We start from the raw sequence: 13739 nt of genomic DNA, 5'->3' as shown, positions 1-13739 counted from the left end.
CTCATATGGTTTGTGAAATACATATATATTTCATGTGTCCATACATTCACAAATGAAACTACAAAAAGGATCAAGTTAATGTGTTAAAGTTAGTGCTAGAATATTAAGACTTTAGGTTTTAATACTTACCACCTCATCCTCTAGGCGGCGCTGTGTCTCAATGATGAATTTAATATACTGGGTCGAAAGAGTCATCAGCTCACTGTAGCGTGTTCTCAGAGTCACATACTGAAAGATATTTTGAAGTTACTTGGCATGTCAAAGAAGCATGTCCCAAGTAGAAGTTATACATACAGTATGTAAATGAATGCATATAGCAGATTAAGAGCCAAATATAAGTGGATATCAGATATCTAGAGTACCTCTTGAATGATGTCATCAGATGCAGACTCCATTTTGGTCTTCTTCAGAGGGGAAGCTATGGGCTCCACATGAGCTTTATAAGTCACCAGCTGGAGCTCATAATCCTGGATGAGAACATTCAGTCAGAGTGCTACTCATAAATCATTTAGATTTGAGTAAAATATATATGCGGCAGAACTCATACACACCTTTATGGCATCAATGTATGCTTTAGCATATTTCTGGCAGTCATCCACCTTGTCCTTGTTCTTCTCAATCTCCTCAAGCAGTTTCTGTACAAATAATGGACATGACGTAAATAAAAAAGATTATTAACATGATTTTCAAGCAAAATATGATGAGAACAGAGAATTAACAAAAACCCTGCATTTCAGAGTGACCGATGGATGGATAGATACCTTCTCCTGGGTCAGCTGCTCTTGAAGGGCTTTGCTGTCGATGGGCAAAGCATGGAGCTTGTCTTGCCTCTGCTTGGCATCTGCTATCCAGCGGATGAGCCAGTCCCAGCTCTGTCTGTACGCCTGCATCTGCCTGCTCAGAAGGTCAAGTTCTCGCTGCCTCAGCTCAATCTGAGCAAACACGGCCTGCCAGCGGTCCTTCAGGTTGCCCACCAGCTGCCTGTAGTACTCCAGCTCTATGTCACGTTCACTGTGCAGCTGAGACATTCGGTCGGTCACCGCGGTAGCCCTCTGAAGCTCCTCTTCCAGGCGGTCAAACGTAGCTTGCTTTCCCTCCGCATCTGAGTGCAGTTTCTAGGGTCAAAAAAGAAGGAAAGAACATGAACATGTTTGTGAGGTCATGTATGATTTGAGCTTATACTGGTAACAATTTCACGATTTCATAATTGGGTTATTGTGCGAGAGATAATGCACCTGGAGCTGTGTTTGAGTGGCCTCAATCTCTTTCTCATTAACAGGAACTTTGTTCACATCCCGCAACTGGTTCTCATATTTGTTGAGAATGTCTTCTGCTCCTTGTGTGCTGCGGATTACCATGTCAATGGTCTTCAGCCTTTATGGAGAAAAATTATTTGATTCAGCATAATTTTATATGGGGAAGGACAAAAAGATAATTTAGTGTGGAAAAGCAAAAAAAAAAAAAAAATTTATTGGATACTTCAACCTAAATAAGTTAAAGCAGAACTCCAGCGCAAAATGAACCTTTGGTCTAATTACACATTGGTACCTACTCGACCGTTCTCTGAGATTTGTTTTCACGATAATCGAATGTAAAGAGTTTTATCTCTAAAAACTGTTTAGCATATACACTAGTATATGGGGGCATATAATAAGTAAAGAGAAATCGCTAGTTAATACCACTAACAAGGCTCAAAATAGCCCCACGGACGTGGTTCGACTAGTCAAGACTGTTTTCCAAGATGGCTCCTGTCTGTATAAAGTATCTTCTTATTAAACGGTCTGTACACTTACAAAGTTCTCAATGCTTCGTTTTGTATGTAGGGACCCTCATTATGTTACCGTGCTAGTGTTGGGCTATTTTGAGCCTTGTTAGTGGTATTAACTAGCGATTTCTCTTTACTTATTATATGCCCCCATATAACTAGCGTATATGCTAAACAGTTTTTTGAGATAAAACTCTTTACATTCGATTATCATGAAAACAAATCTCAGAGAACGGTCGACTAGGTATTAGACAAAAGGTTCATTTTGCACTAGAGTTCTCCTTTAAACAGTTTCGGGTTTTACTCTACAAAGATGCATTAAATTGAAAGTGACTGAAAAATAATTAAGTTACAAAAATTGCTATTTCTATTTATTTTCTATTGAACTTCTAATCAGCAATCCTGTAAAAAGTATCAGTTTCCACCCAAAAATTAAACAGCACAACTGTTTTCAACATTGATGATAAGCATATTAGAATGATTTTAGAAGGATCATGTGACACTGAAGACTGGAATAATTTAGCTTTGCCTTCACAGGAATAAATTACATTTTAAAATACATCAAAATAGAAAACTGCCATTTTAACCCTTATGTGCTGTTGTGGCTTTTTTCAGCCACTATGGGGTATTTTTTAGTCTTAATTTGGCCATAACTTTTTCCTTGTTTCAGCAAATGGAATGATTTTTGGTGACAAATCTTATTTTGACACATATTTTGGGAAAATGCTTTGAAATTTTTCAAAAACTCAACAGTACACTCTGGGCAAATTCACTACCCTTTCGTTATGTTCGTGGCTGAAAAAAGCCACTACTTTAAACTGCTGTAAAAATTTATCAGATAAATATTTTTTTTAATTTTTTTTTTGCGTAAATCTATTAACCAACCTCAGTCCTGATAAAAAAAGCCAGAAACTAAGCTTTTTTTTTTGCACAGGCCTGTCTAAAGGGTTAATGGTTCCACCTGGTTATCAACAGTAAAAATTACAAATTTTACCTCTTTCCAACAGGGAAAACCATCAACAATCAAAAATGCATGATTTTATGGTGTCATGGTTTTGCAATAAAAAAATGTGGTTATAATGGAAGTCAATGGGGCAAAAACAGCCACAAACAGTAAATGAGGGAGAAATTTTTACCTTTGATAAAAGGTAAAACAAAATCCAGTCCACAATATTTTATATTGAAAATACGTCATTTTGTGTTTTCCCCCCCCCAAATCTGTGACATCATTTATGAATTTGGTAATTAAAGAGTTAAAATCCTGAAATTTTTAAACATTTAGTAGTTTTGATCAGGACTGAGGTCGGTTAATAGATTTATACAAAAAAATTTGAAAAAAAATATTTATCTGATACATTTTTACAGCAGTTTAAAGTAGTGGCTTTTTTCAGCCACGAACATAACGAAAGGGTAGTGAATTTGAACAATGCACAAGGGTTAAATATATGATGTAAAAATATTTCACATCATTACAGCTTTTGCTATATCGTTGATCAAATAAAGGTAGACTTAGTAAGCATAAAAGACTTTCAAAAACATTAAAACAGCTTACCTAAGCCACACTTAAGAACGGTAGTGTATATATGTATAAAAAAATGGACTTGAAACTCACTTGTCGAGATACACAGAAGAAAGACTGTAGGCGTGCTCCATCTTTTTCTGGGTGATGTCTATTTCTGAGCGCAGGACAGGGGCTGAACTGGACTGCTGAGATGTGGCCAGCACTGCTTCGCTCTTCTCCACCATCTTATCCAGGTCTTTCTTTATACCCTCCAACTCAGTCTGCACTTTCTGTAGGACGACATGAGAATACACAAGGATTTAGTCATTAAATAATTTATACTGCATTAAGATTTTAATTAATACAGGCTCTTCATGTGATATACATACACTCACCTAAAGGATTATTAGGAACACGATACTAATACTGTGTTTGACCCCCTTTCGCCTTCAGAACTGCCTTAATTCTACGTGGCATTGATTCAACAAGTTTCTGAAAGTATTCTTTAGAAATGTTGGCCCATATGATAGGATAGCATCTTGCAGTTGATGGAGATTTGTGGGATGCACATCCAGGGCACGAAGCTCCTGTTCCACCACATTGCAAAGATGCTCAATTGGGTTCAGATCTAGTGACTGTGGGCCATTTTAGTACAGTGAACACATTGTCATGTTCAAGAAACCAATTTGAAATGATTCGAGCTTTGTGACATGGTGCATTATCCTGCTGGAAGTAGCCATCAGAGGATAGGTACATGGTGGCCATAAAGGGATGGACATGGTCAGAAACAATGCTCAGGTAGGCCGTGGCATTTAAACGATGCCCCATTGGCACTAAGGGGCCTAAAGTGTGACAAGAAACCCCCCCCCCCCCCCCCCCCCATTACACCACCACCACCAGCCTGCACAGTGGTAACAAGGCATGATGGATCCATGTTCTCATTCTGTTTACGCCAAATTCTGACTCTACCATCTGAATGTCTCTTGAATTTTGGTGAGAACTTGGAAATTGTAGCCTCTTTTTCCTATTTGTAGAGGAGATGAGATTAGATAATTGCGTTAATTAGAAATTGAACAGGTGTTCCTAATAATCCTTTAGGTGAGTGTGCAGTTGAAGGCATTTCTTGATGGATTCAATGTGTTAATGCAGACCTTCTGTTCAGTGGCTCTCTGTAAACAGGCTTTGAGAGGCTCCTTGTCTACCATCTGTCTGAGACGGTTCACTGTGCGGTTCTCACAGCCTTCCAGTCTCAATCTCAGGTCCTTTATCTGGGTGATGTAACTCTTGCACACTGACTCATCCTGTTCCCCTAAACAATTGACATACTTTGTGTTAAAAAAAGCTCAAGAAATGATCTTAAATATTGTAAAAATGCAGACAAAAAGCAAAAGCTCACACATCTAAGAATGTTTCTTCATTAATAACATTAAATTATGCAGCATCCATACAATATATAGGCACATGAAATTGAGCTTGCATAGCTATAAAAGCATTTGCATTCAAGTACTTTGAGAATGTTTCAGGCCTTAAAGATCAAGTAAATCAGTTACTTTGCACACTTTTAGTGAGTAAACTGCATTTCAAACTTTCAAATGGTGAGAAAATCAGTGAAAAACATGTCAATGTGGATTAGGACGAAATGCACATGAACAAATCATTCAGTTTGTTAAAAAAAAACAAAAAAAACTCTCGGATCTTTACCCAGTGGGCTGTCCTTTTGGATAAGAACAGGTTCTGAAAAATAAGACTCAGTCACAATGGGAGTTGGATGGAATGCCCTATATAGCCCCATCTTGAAATTCCTACAAGTCATAATGCCTTTGTGTTGCTTCAAGCACGCTGAAAAACCTTCAGCCGTGCTCAGGGGCAAGTCTTAAAACAAGGGTGTTGCTGCCTGGGGCCAAGATGGCTTTGTATGTGTGCAATTTCATTGAACCGTGAAAGTGATGAATGGTTGCTACCCATCTGAACAAACCAGCTGACGTTATTGTCACACACACCTTGTTCAACGGAGCGTAGCAGGTTATCATAGTGTTGAGTGGCTTTGGTGTAACTGTTCTCAGCTTGCAAGCGATCATCGGCACCGAAGAGCTCAGAGTCCTGACTGTCACGTATGAAGGCCTGATAGTGCTGCTCCAGGTTCTTCAGGGTCAGTCGATATTCCTCGACTCTCAAAGTCTTGAACTACACAAAATTAGAAAACAATGTCACCTAATTACTATTCATTAGTAAATGTATAAGGTTTATAATGCAACTTTTCAGTTTGCATGCCTCTGCATACAATTAAATAATACATAATAATGAGTTCTTTCAATTGATATCACTCATAAGCCAATATTAGATATTATATTTTTCGTAGCAATTGATATTAGACATATATTGGCTGATACTAAATATTTAATTGTGCATGTTAAAATGTTTTTACATTTCGACTTTTGTAGCAAATAATGCTTGCTAAAGAAAAACACTGATAATGATTTAAAGGATTAGTTCACTTTTGAAAAAACTTTTGCTGATAATTTACTCACCCCCATGTCATCCAAGATGTCCATGTCTTTCTTTCCACAGTCGAAAAGAAATTAAGGTTTTTGATGAACACATTCCAGGATTTTTCTCCATATAATGGACTTACATGGGGACCAGGCGGTCCAAGGTCCAAAAGACAGTTAATAACAGTTTCAGATGCAGCTTCAAATGTCTTTAAACGACACCAGACGATGAATAAGGGTCTTATCATGCGAAACGATCGGTTATTTCAAAACTTATTCCAAAAATGTAACTTTTCTAAGGACAAATGCTAGCCTTGCTCTATTCTGTGAGGCGCGTTTGTAACGTCACGTAATACGTAATTACGTTCAAAAGGTCACGGGCGACGTAGCCGGAAGTACAGAATCAAAATCGTCCGACATCGTTGTTTTACCTTTTAATTCCTGTTTTTGTAAACGGCGTTTGAGTTAGTTTGCACGTTCATCCTATCCGTTCAACTTGTAAACACTGACTCTGTATTTATGGCTACGTCGCCCGTGACCTTTTTTTAACGTAATTACGTATTACGTGACGTTACAAACGCGCCTCACAGAATAGAGCAAGGCTAGCATTTGTCCTTAGAAAAGTTACATTTTTGGAATAAGTTTCGTTTCGCATGATAAGACCCTTATTCATCGTCTGGTGTCGTTTAAAGACATTTGAAGCTGCATCTGAAACTGTTATAAACTGTCTTTTGGACCTTGGACCGTCTGGTTCCCACGTAAGTCCATTATATGGAGAAAAATCCTGGAATGTTTTCATCAAAAACCTTAATTTCTTTTCGACTGAGGAAAGAAAGACATGGACATCTTGGATGACATGGGGGTGAGTAAATTATCAGCAAAAGTTTTTTTCAAAAGTGAACTAATCCTTTAATAACACTGTTAAATGTAAGCTTCAACAAAACTCAAAATGAATGCACTACCTTTTATGTTTTTGACAGAAGACTCTTATGCTCAACAAGGCTGCAGTTATTACATCAAACACACAGCAAAAACATTAATATTGTGAAATATCATTACAATTCAAAATTTCAGCAGCCATTACCCTGATCTACCTAGTGTCACATTATCCTTCATAAATTATTCTAATATGCTGATTTGGTGCCTAAGAAATGTTTCTCTTTATTATCAACGCTAAAAACTGTTGTGCATTGTAATATTGTTGTTGAAATATGACACTTTTTTCCTCTCTCTGATGATTATTAAGTTAAAAAATTACAGCATGTAGGCTATTTGAAATAGAACGTTTTTATAACAATGTAAAACTCTTGTAATTTTTTACTTTTGAATGGTAGTGTATTCCTTTTTCATACTGCATTTTTAAAAGGACTGATTTTTGTATAGGCCATTCATTTATTATTAATTATTTGCACCAGCCTTTTAATATACTGTATTGTGCATCCTGGGTTCTACTATTTTTTATTAAGTCTTTGAACGTATCTAAAAAGGGGTGTGAGTGCTAGTTACCATGATGAAATTCCAGGAGTTGATAAGCAGGATATCCCGCATGTAGTACTGCCAGGACAGCAGGCTCTTCATATCAACATGCAGCCTTTGCCAAAGAACCATCAGCCTCTGCAGACTCGCATCCATACTGAGGTTAAAAAACAAATCACAAGATAAGACGTAAAGCCAAAGACTAATCAGAAAGATCTGGTTTATATTGCAACATCACAAGAAAACCACACATCTCGCCTCCCAGAAGTCAAAGACAGAGATAAAAGTTTGTGGAAAAAGTTTCTGGAAGGGAAGTCAAGTGAGGTTAGTCTTGTGCACGAGTATTAGGCTGTACTGTGTTACCCAGAGCTGACATCCATAGCTTCTTTATTGGTGGGAGGGACGATGAAACAGATGGATGGTACTGTGGCTTCATTTCCACTGGAGTTTCGCACTGTCCAATTGTACGGCTGGGAGTTATTCAGCAGGGTACACTCGTCTCCTTTGTGTACCGTGATCTGGGCCAAAAAAAATGAAGGATGTTAATTAAGTTTAAAGTGTTTACGGTAATAATGGATTGCATTGTGTATTTGATTATATAATTGCGGTGATGGGTGAGGCTAATTGCTGAGCCTAAAGTGTAATAGCAAGATAGTCATGCTTCACACAAATTACACCCATGTTGAGCAAGAGCATGATCACACATGTGACTTCTTCAACCATTTTTTGAAAGAGGGACTAGAATATCCAGTAGGAAAGCAAATAAACACACGGTTCAACGAGTTGTTTGTGTGTTCTTAATTGAGCCCCAAAGAAATAATTCAGTTTATTTTATTACCCATGTACACATATACACACACGCAAAAACTCAGTGTCTCTGCTTTACCTCCATTTGTTTGAAGTCACACACAGCCTGAATGGGTAATTTGCCCTTGACGGGGTGAGCGGTGTTCCTCGGCTTGAGCTGGATAATGGTCTTAGCTCTCCGGTTGAGACCCTCCAGGTGTGTCTTGAATTCATTTAGCTGTTCTTTTTCGTCCTGATGGCCAGAGAGACACATTTGCATATGTATGTATATATCTATCTACGTATATACAGTCATGATCAAAAGTTTACATACACCATGCAGAATCTGCAAAATATTTATTGTTCTAATAAAATAAAAAGGATCATACAAAACGCATTTAAATTTTTGATTTAGTACAGTCTTGAATAAGATATAATACATCTTACGTCTTTATATACATCTTTATATCTTACATAAAAACATGTTTATATAGTCCACAAGACAAAAACGCATAATGCATCGTGTTTTCTTCTGGAGAATCCGTGTATGTTTCACTTTCGTAATTGTTCCATTTTAGTCTAGCAATTGTTTATCAAATTTGAATCTAATTAAATACATGATCAAATTTAAAAATTACCCACAAAAGATCATTTTAAGTCATTATGGTGTTAAATGAGAGAAGCATCAAATAGACATTACAATTTTTTTTTTTTTTATTTGATTCAACATAGAATTTATTACATATACTTTTAGGCTTTAACGCCCATTAGGTTGAGTAAACAATGACAACATTTTCATTTTTGGGTGAACTGTAATGTTTTTTTTTATAATATGAAAATATGAAATCATTTTTTAATGAGATGATACTCTAAATAAGAGGCAGTAAATGTCTAAATGAGCAAGTCATTGAGACATTCATACATTCGATTGGTTCAAATGACGGATTCAAGTAAATGGCTCTCTTTGGCTATGTCGAAATCGCCCCCCTGTACCCTCATTCACTATTCCCTAGATTACTACACTAATATAATCTACTTGAGGGAGTGAATGAAAATAAGTTTGTGAATTCGGACATGTATAAACCTTAAATAAAAAAAGTAATAATCAAGTAAAAAGGAATACTTGAAAATGGATAGATAACTGTTTTAGCTGCTGGCACCATCTTCTGGCGAAACGCGGGAATTCATTCGGCGTAAACAGTTGTAAACTTGCTATTGCTGTGCATTGTGGGATTGAATTGCACTTAATAACGTCCACTATGGTTTTGGACAGCACTACAAATGTCTGTCACCTCAAATAGTGCCCTATTTAAGGGTATTTCAAACTGTTTTTTTTTTTTTTTTACAAATGTGCCATTGAATCATTGGTTCACCTGAATGATTCGCTTAAAACGGAGATTCATTCAGAAATGATGCACCATTGTGTGTGTTGCTCAGATATGCACAACAGTTCTGCTCTGAATTTATAGGTAATATTTTCATTGTAAAAATTGAGAAAAAGCAGACAATACTGTGTCTAAAATATAATACAATATTAACATCTTATTTATTGAACTGTTGTATAAAATCATATCACATTTGCACTCATGCTATTCAGGACAAAAACAGCAATTGTGTGATATTGCTTAAATTTATCATGACATAAATATGCGACAAAAATCCATATAGGGGCCTTTTTGCCTTAATATTTTGAATTTTAGGGTCATTATAATCGCATTCTATAGGCAACATCATGCAGTGAGTTCATGTTTGTAACCAATCAACTTGATGAAATGTAAGATGAACTACGTAGATCTGGGGCGAGGCGGGTGGGTCAAATGCGTTAATAAATTTACGACTCAAACGAAGCACTGAATTGAGTTAATCAACTAATTGAAATAGAGAGTATGAACTGATTCAAGTAAACGTCACTTGGATGTGAACTACAAACCCTGTGATGACGTACTGATATCATGTGACCTAAAGCATCAATTCACTACTTCTCTCCCGGAGCCCTAATGGGATAGTAAAGTGTCCATCAAATGTGCAATTCCGTTTCTCACCAGAAGTAGTAGGTCGTCTGTGTAATTTTCAACTACTATGTATTCTAACATAACACTCTTTTGGCATATTGTTTTACACATACTATACAGTAGGGAATATCTCAATGCAAATGAATGGTCAAATAAAAAGTTCATGTACATTTTGGTATATACAGGGTTGTAAAATTCCACACGTATTAACACCCACCACTGCATCTTGTAGCAGATCCTCTAGCCGTGTAACCGTGATTGAGCGGTCACACACATATTTCTTCTTCATCGTGTCCTCCATCTTCTTCATCCTTTCTTCAGCCTCTTTGACATCTGAGAAGAACTGTAGAACAGAAGTTTTGGGGATCAAAATCATTCTGATGAAGTAAATCTACTTGGATGTGAACTGCAAACCCACTGTTTACAAGCATAAGTGTTTGTTGTATGTACCTGGAAGTAGGCTGTGTTTTCTTTCAGATGAGTCTCAATGCAACAGCACAGCTGAAGGATCCAGCTCCACTGAGTCTGAAGAGCTGCAGTGAAAGCCTACAAAGAAATAGAATAAAAACAGCTCAAGTTTCAAACAATTCTCTCCTAATATATCAATATGTGATGATTTACTTTAGTTCAACAGCTGTGTAAAATTCATACATTATGAAGCAAGTGTCATTATTCAGTTGTAGTTTTGTTTTCTGAAAGTGTCAGTGCAGTTAAATCAGTAATATTGCTGGATATTACGTGTTCCCGAATAAGCAAGCTGGAGGTAAACACATACACAAATTATTAAATGTAAAATTGTGCACCTCCACAGTCTTCCTGGCAGGATGGCCATCTTTCAACAGTTTGTCTCCGGTCATCTGGACATTGTTCACTCTCTTCTCTCTGTGTTCAAGATCTCGCATCAAACCCTACAAGACAGCACAGCCGCATTCACTGTCATTGCAATTAAATGATTTCAGAGGATTCTCTACAATTAAAACATGAACATGATTCCACAACAGGGACGTGCACAGACATTTTGAGGGGCAGAGGCTCAAGTGAAAAAAGGGGCACTTATAATTATATATATTTTTTTTTTTGTTTACATAGTTTTTTTTAAATTCAATAATTTTATCTTCCTCAAACTCTGGGCATAAATGTCTACAAAATAATCAGTTCACATAGAAACCATGGTCTCCTTAGTATTCATAGGTTTATAGCAGCAAAAGAAACCATGCCACAATGTTCTATGCTACAAGTTTAAATCAAGTATATACTTGATACACCTGATGGTGACATGAACTTAGTTTCCCATTTGATGGAGGACTGTGTCATCATCATGAAATAAAACCTTCAAAATACACATTTCGATGGAGTTTGTTTTAAACCTATATCCTCCATCTGTTTGCAACTGTAGATTTCTTCTAAATTCACCAATTTAGATTTCAAAATTTCAGGGGGAAAGACTCTTGATGTATGCAAGTCATTAACTTTAATAATAAGAATTTCAGGCCATAAAAATTGATTGATATCACGTCTTAAATTGATATGCTCATTCATTCATTGTCGCAATACAATTTTTCTCGATAAAACGATATCAAGTTAGAGTCAATATCGTCAATACTTGATATCAAAATCGAGTTCGATGAGTTTGGTTCCAAAACGCGATAAACGCCATTGAAAAAAAAAAAAAAAAGAGTTACTACAAAAATCTGACTTTTCAATACCGACCAGATACAAAACAATGTTTAATGTTACGTAAAATGGGATATCCGCCGAGTTATTATGTAATGTTTTCTCCCTTTCTTTCCAAACCGCGACAAACGCCAGTCTCCCTTTTCTGCAAAATGCCACATATCCGCTAAACCAATCACAACGCACCATTCCACGCAATGTAAACAGTAACGGCACCGCTTTAACTAACCCGGCTTCCTAGGTTTTCTCTATTTTGTCCTTTCGATCAACAAACAAACAAAAAAATGAATAATTTTGACAGCATTGGTGAACCTGCGGAGGGTAAGGCATCCTGCATGGGTAAACGTGACATCGAAATCGAATCATTTACGTGAGGAAGAAGATGGACTCGGGAGGAGGAAATGCCGGCTGTTGCTTGTTCTCACACGACAGCATCAAACTTCTGTCACGCTGACACACTGACCCCAGAGGATCTTTTGGAAAACTTTCAGTTGTTTTATTCAAAGTCAACGAAAACCGAGCAGGACCAAGCCAGTTTACAGCTGATCGCCGTCAAAAAAGTTCAGCGGCGACGTCCCAAGGTTGACAACAGCGATATGCATAACGTTAGATCATGCTTAATAAATCATAATTCATGATGATGTGCTCATCTTAGTTAATGTTTTAATTAAGGTTTTGTTCATCCATGAAGTCATGAATGAAAAACGTTGAACTGTTAAAAAAAACTTTGTTAGTTCCTGATGATATTAATATGAATTAATGCATAATTCACTTATCCATGAATTCATGATAATTCATGACATGAACCCTTAAAGTGTTACCGAATATTGTTATATTAAAGCAATGGATTTATAGTATGCACAAGAAATTCAATGTGTATAAAATGTTATTTTGATTAATTGCATTTTGAAAAAAAAAAAAATTATTGGATTTATTGCATTTTGGGGGAAAAAACGATCTGTTTTTATAATAAATCTTTGGAAATCAAAACCTGGATTTAATTTTTTATTGTTATTGTAACCTACAAATGCTACAGTATGTGAAAATTTGAAACCGAAAATAGTGGTTTTCATCTTCCCATTTTCTTGCTAAAGAAAACACAGTTTTACTCAAATTCATCAAAATGGATTTATAGCGTTTTGGAACCAAACTCTTTATTGTTCGATAATGTTTATGTACCAAAAGCGTAACGAAACTCATTTGAACCGCACGCGCCTCACAAATTGTTTATCCGCTTGGCTCAAAGTCCAAACGACAGCGCAGCGCGAGCTCACTAGAGCAGACGCTTTACTCTGTTTGGCTTCAGAGAGGGAGCGCTTTCGAACTCCTGACCTGATATTTAGATACACTATTCAATAAATATATTTGTTTGACAGGGAAGCTGTGCACAAAGAGTAATATACGTATTTTATTTTTCAAAAATAAAAAAAGGGCACTTTCTCTGCAGGAATAAAAAGGGCAGGTGCTCAAGCCCCCTTTGATGTCTATGTGTGCACGTGCCTGTTCCACAATAAATTTAGTGCTGGTGGAATCATGTTCAAAAGTGTTGGTGGCCTTACAGAATAGTTGTCCTTTTTGGCAGTCATGTTGGAGTTTCGGTCACTCCAATCATAGTTCACTTCCTCCTCTTCTTTTTCGTTCAGCCACATCAGCTCTTTTGTGGCGGCCACGACAAAAGCGTGCAGCTGATCTAGATTCCGCAGCCGTGACTTGGACGAGTTCTGAGGAGGAACAACCAATTCATAAATTCTATTTCATCAGGCTTTGTTGTATTGGGTTTGCAACAAATGTATTTTACAATCCATAATTAAGATTCAACAAAGTGATCAGTGTGTATTAGTTCTAGATTTAAGAGCATACCAGCAGTTTGGCATATTGAAGGTCCAGTTTGCCCAAGTATTCTCGATAAGCTCCCTTACTGACTGGAGTCAACTGATTCTGAAAGGAAAGAAAATAATTTTGGTTGTTCATATAACTTTCATTGTAGTCTTAGTTATTCTAAACTCATATTCAGAGTTATAAATAAACACTTTGAA

The 13739-nt window shown here is 36.7% G+C and overlaps 1 protein-coding gene across 5 annotated transcripts in view; it reads right to left on the bottom strand.

Moving 5' to 3' along the window:
* pleca (plectin a) overlaps positions 1-13739 on the bottom strand; it is a 156447-nt gene that overhangs the window by 14862 nt on the left and 127846 nt on the right. For all 5 annotated transcript variants that reach the window (XM_089122836.1, XM_089122840.1, XM_089122839.1 and 2 more), the window contains 16 exons: positions 13564-13641; positions 13263-13424; positions 10833-10937; positions 10480-10575; positions 10247-10372; positions 8118-8270; positions 7595-7749; positions 7262-7388; positions 5267-5450; positions 4418-4575; positions 3378-3556; positions 1236-1374; positions 762-1115; positions 552-635; positions 363-467; positions 130-228 (listed from right to left, as the gene is read on the bottom strand). In XM_089122836.1, the coding sequence (XP_088978962.1) occupies positions 130-228; positions 363-467; positions 552-635; positions 762-1115; positions 1236-1374; positions 3378-3556; positions 4418-4575; positions 5267-5450; positions 7262-7388; positions 7595-7749; positions 8118-8270; positions 10247-10372; positions 10480-10575; positions 10833-10937; positions 13263-13424; positions 13564-13641 (2304 nt within the window). The remainder of the gene's footprint in view (positions 1-129; positions 229-362; positions 468-551; positions 636-761; positions 1116-1235; positions 1375-3377; positions 3557-4417; positions 4576-5266; positions 5451-7261; positions 7389-7594; positions 7750-8117; positions 8271-10246; positions 10373-10479; positions 10576-10832; positions 10938-13262; positions 13425-13563; positions 13642-13739) is intronic.

Source organism: Pimephales promelas, chromosome 18, assembly GCF_988280905.1.
Source record: "Pimephales promelas chromosome 18, fPimPro1.hap1.1, whole genome shotgun sequence".
NCBI classification, from domain to species: Eukaryota; Metazoa; Chordata; class Actinopteri; order Cypriniformes; family Leuciscidae; genus Pimephales; species Pimephales promelas.
Note: the sequence above shows the minus strand (reverse complement) of the source record. Positions and strands in the feature narration are given on the sequence as shown.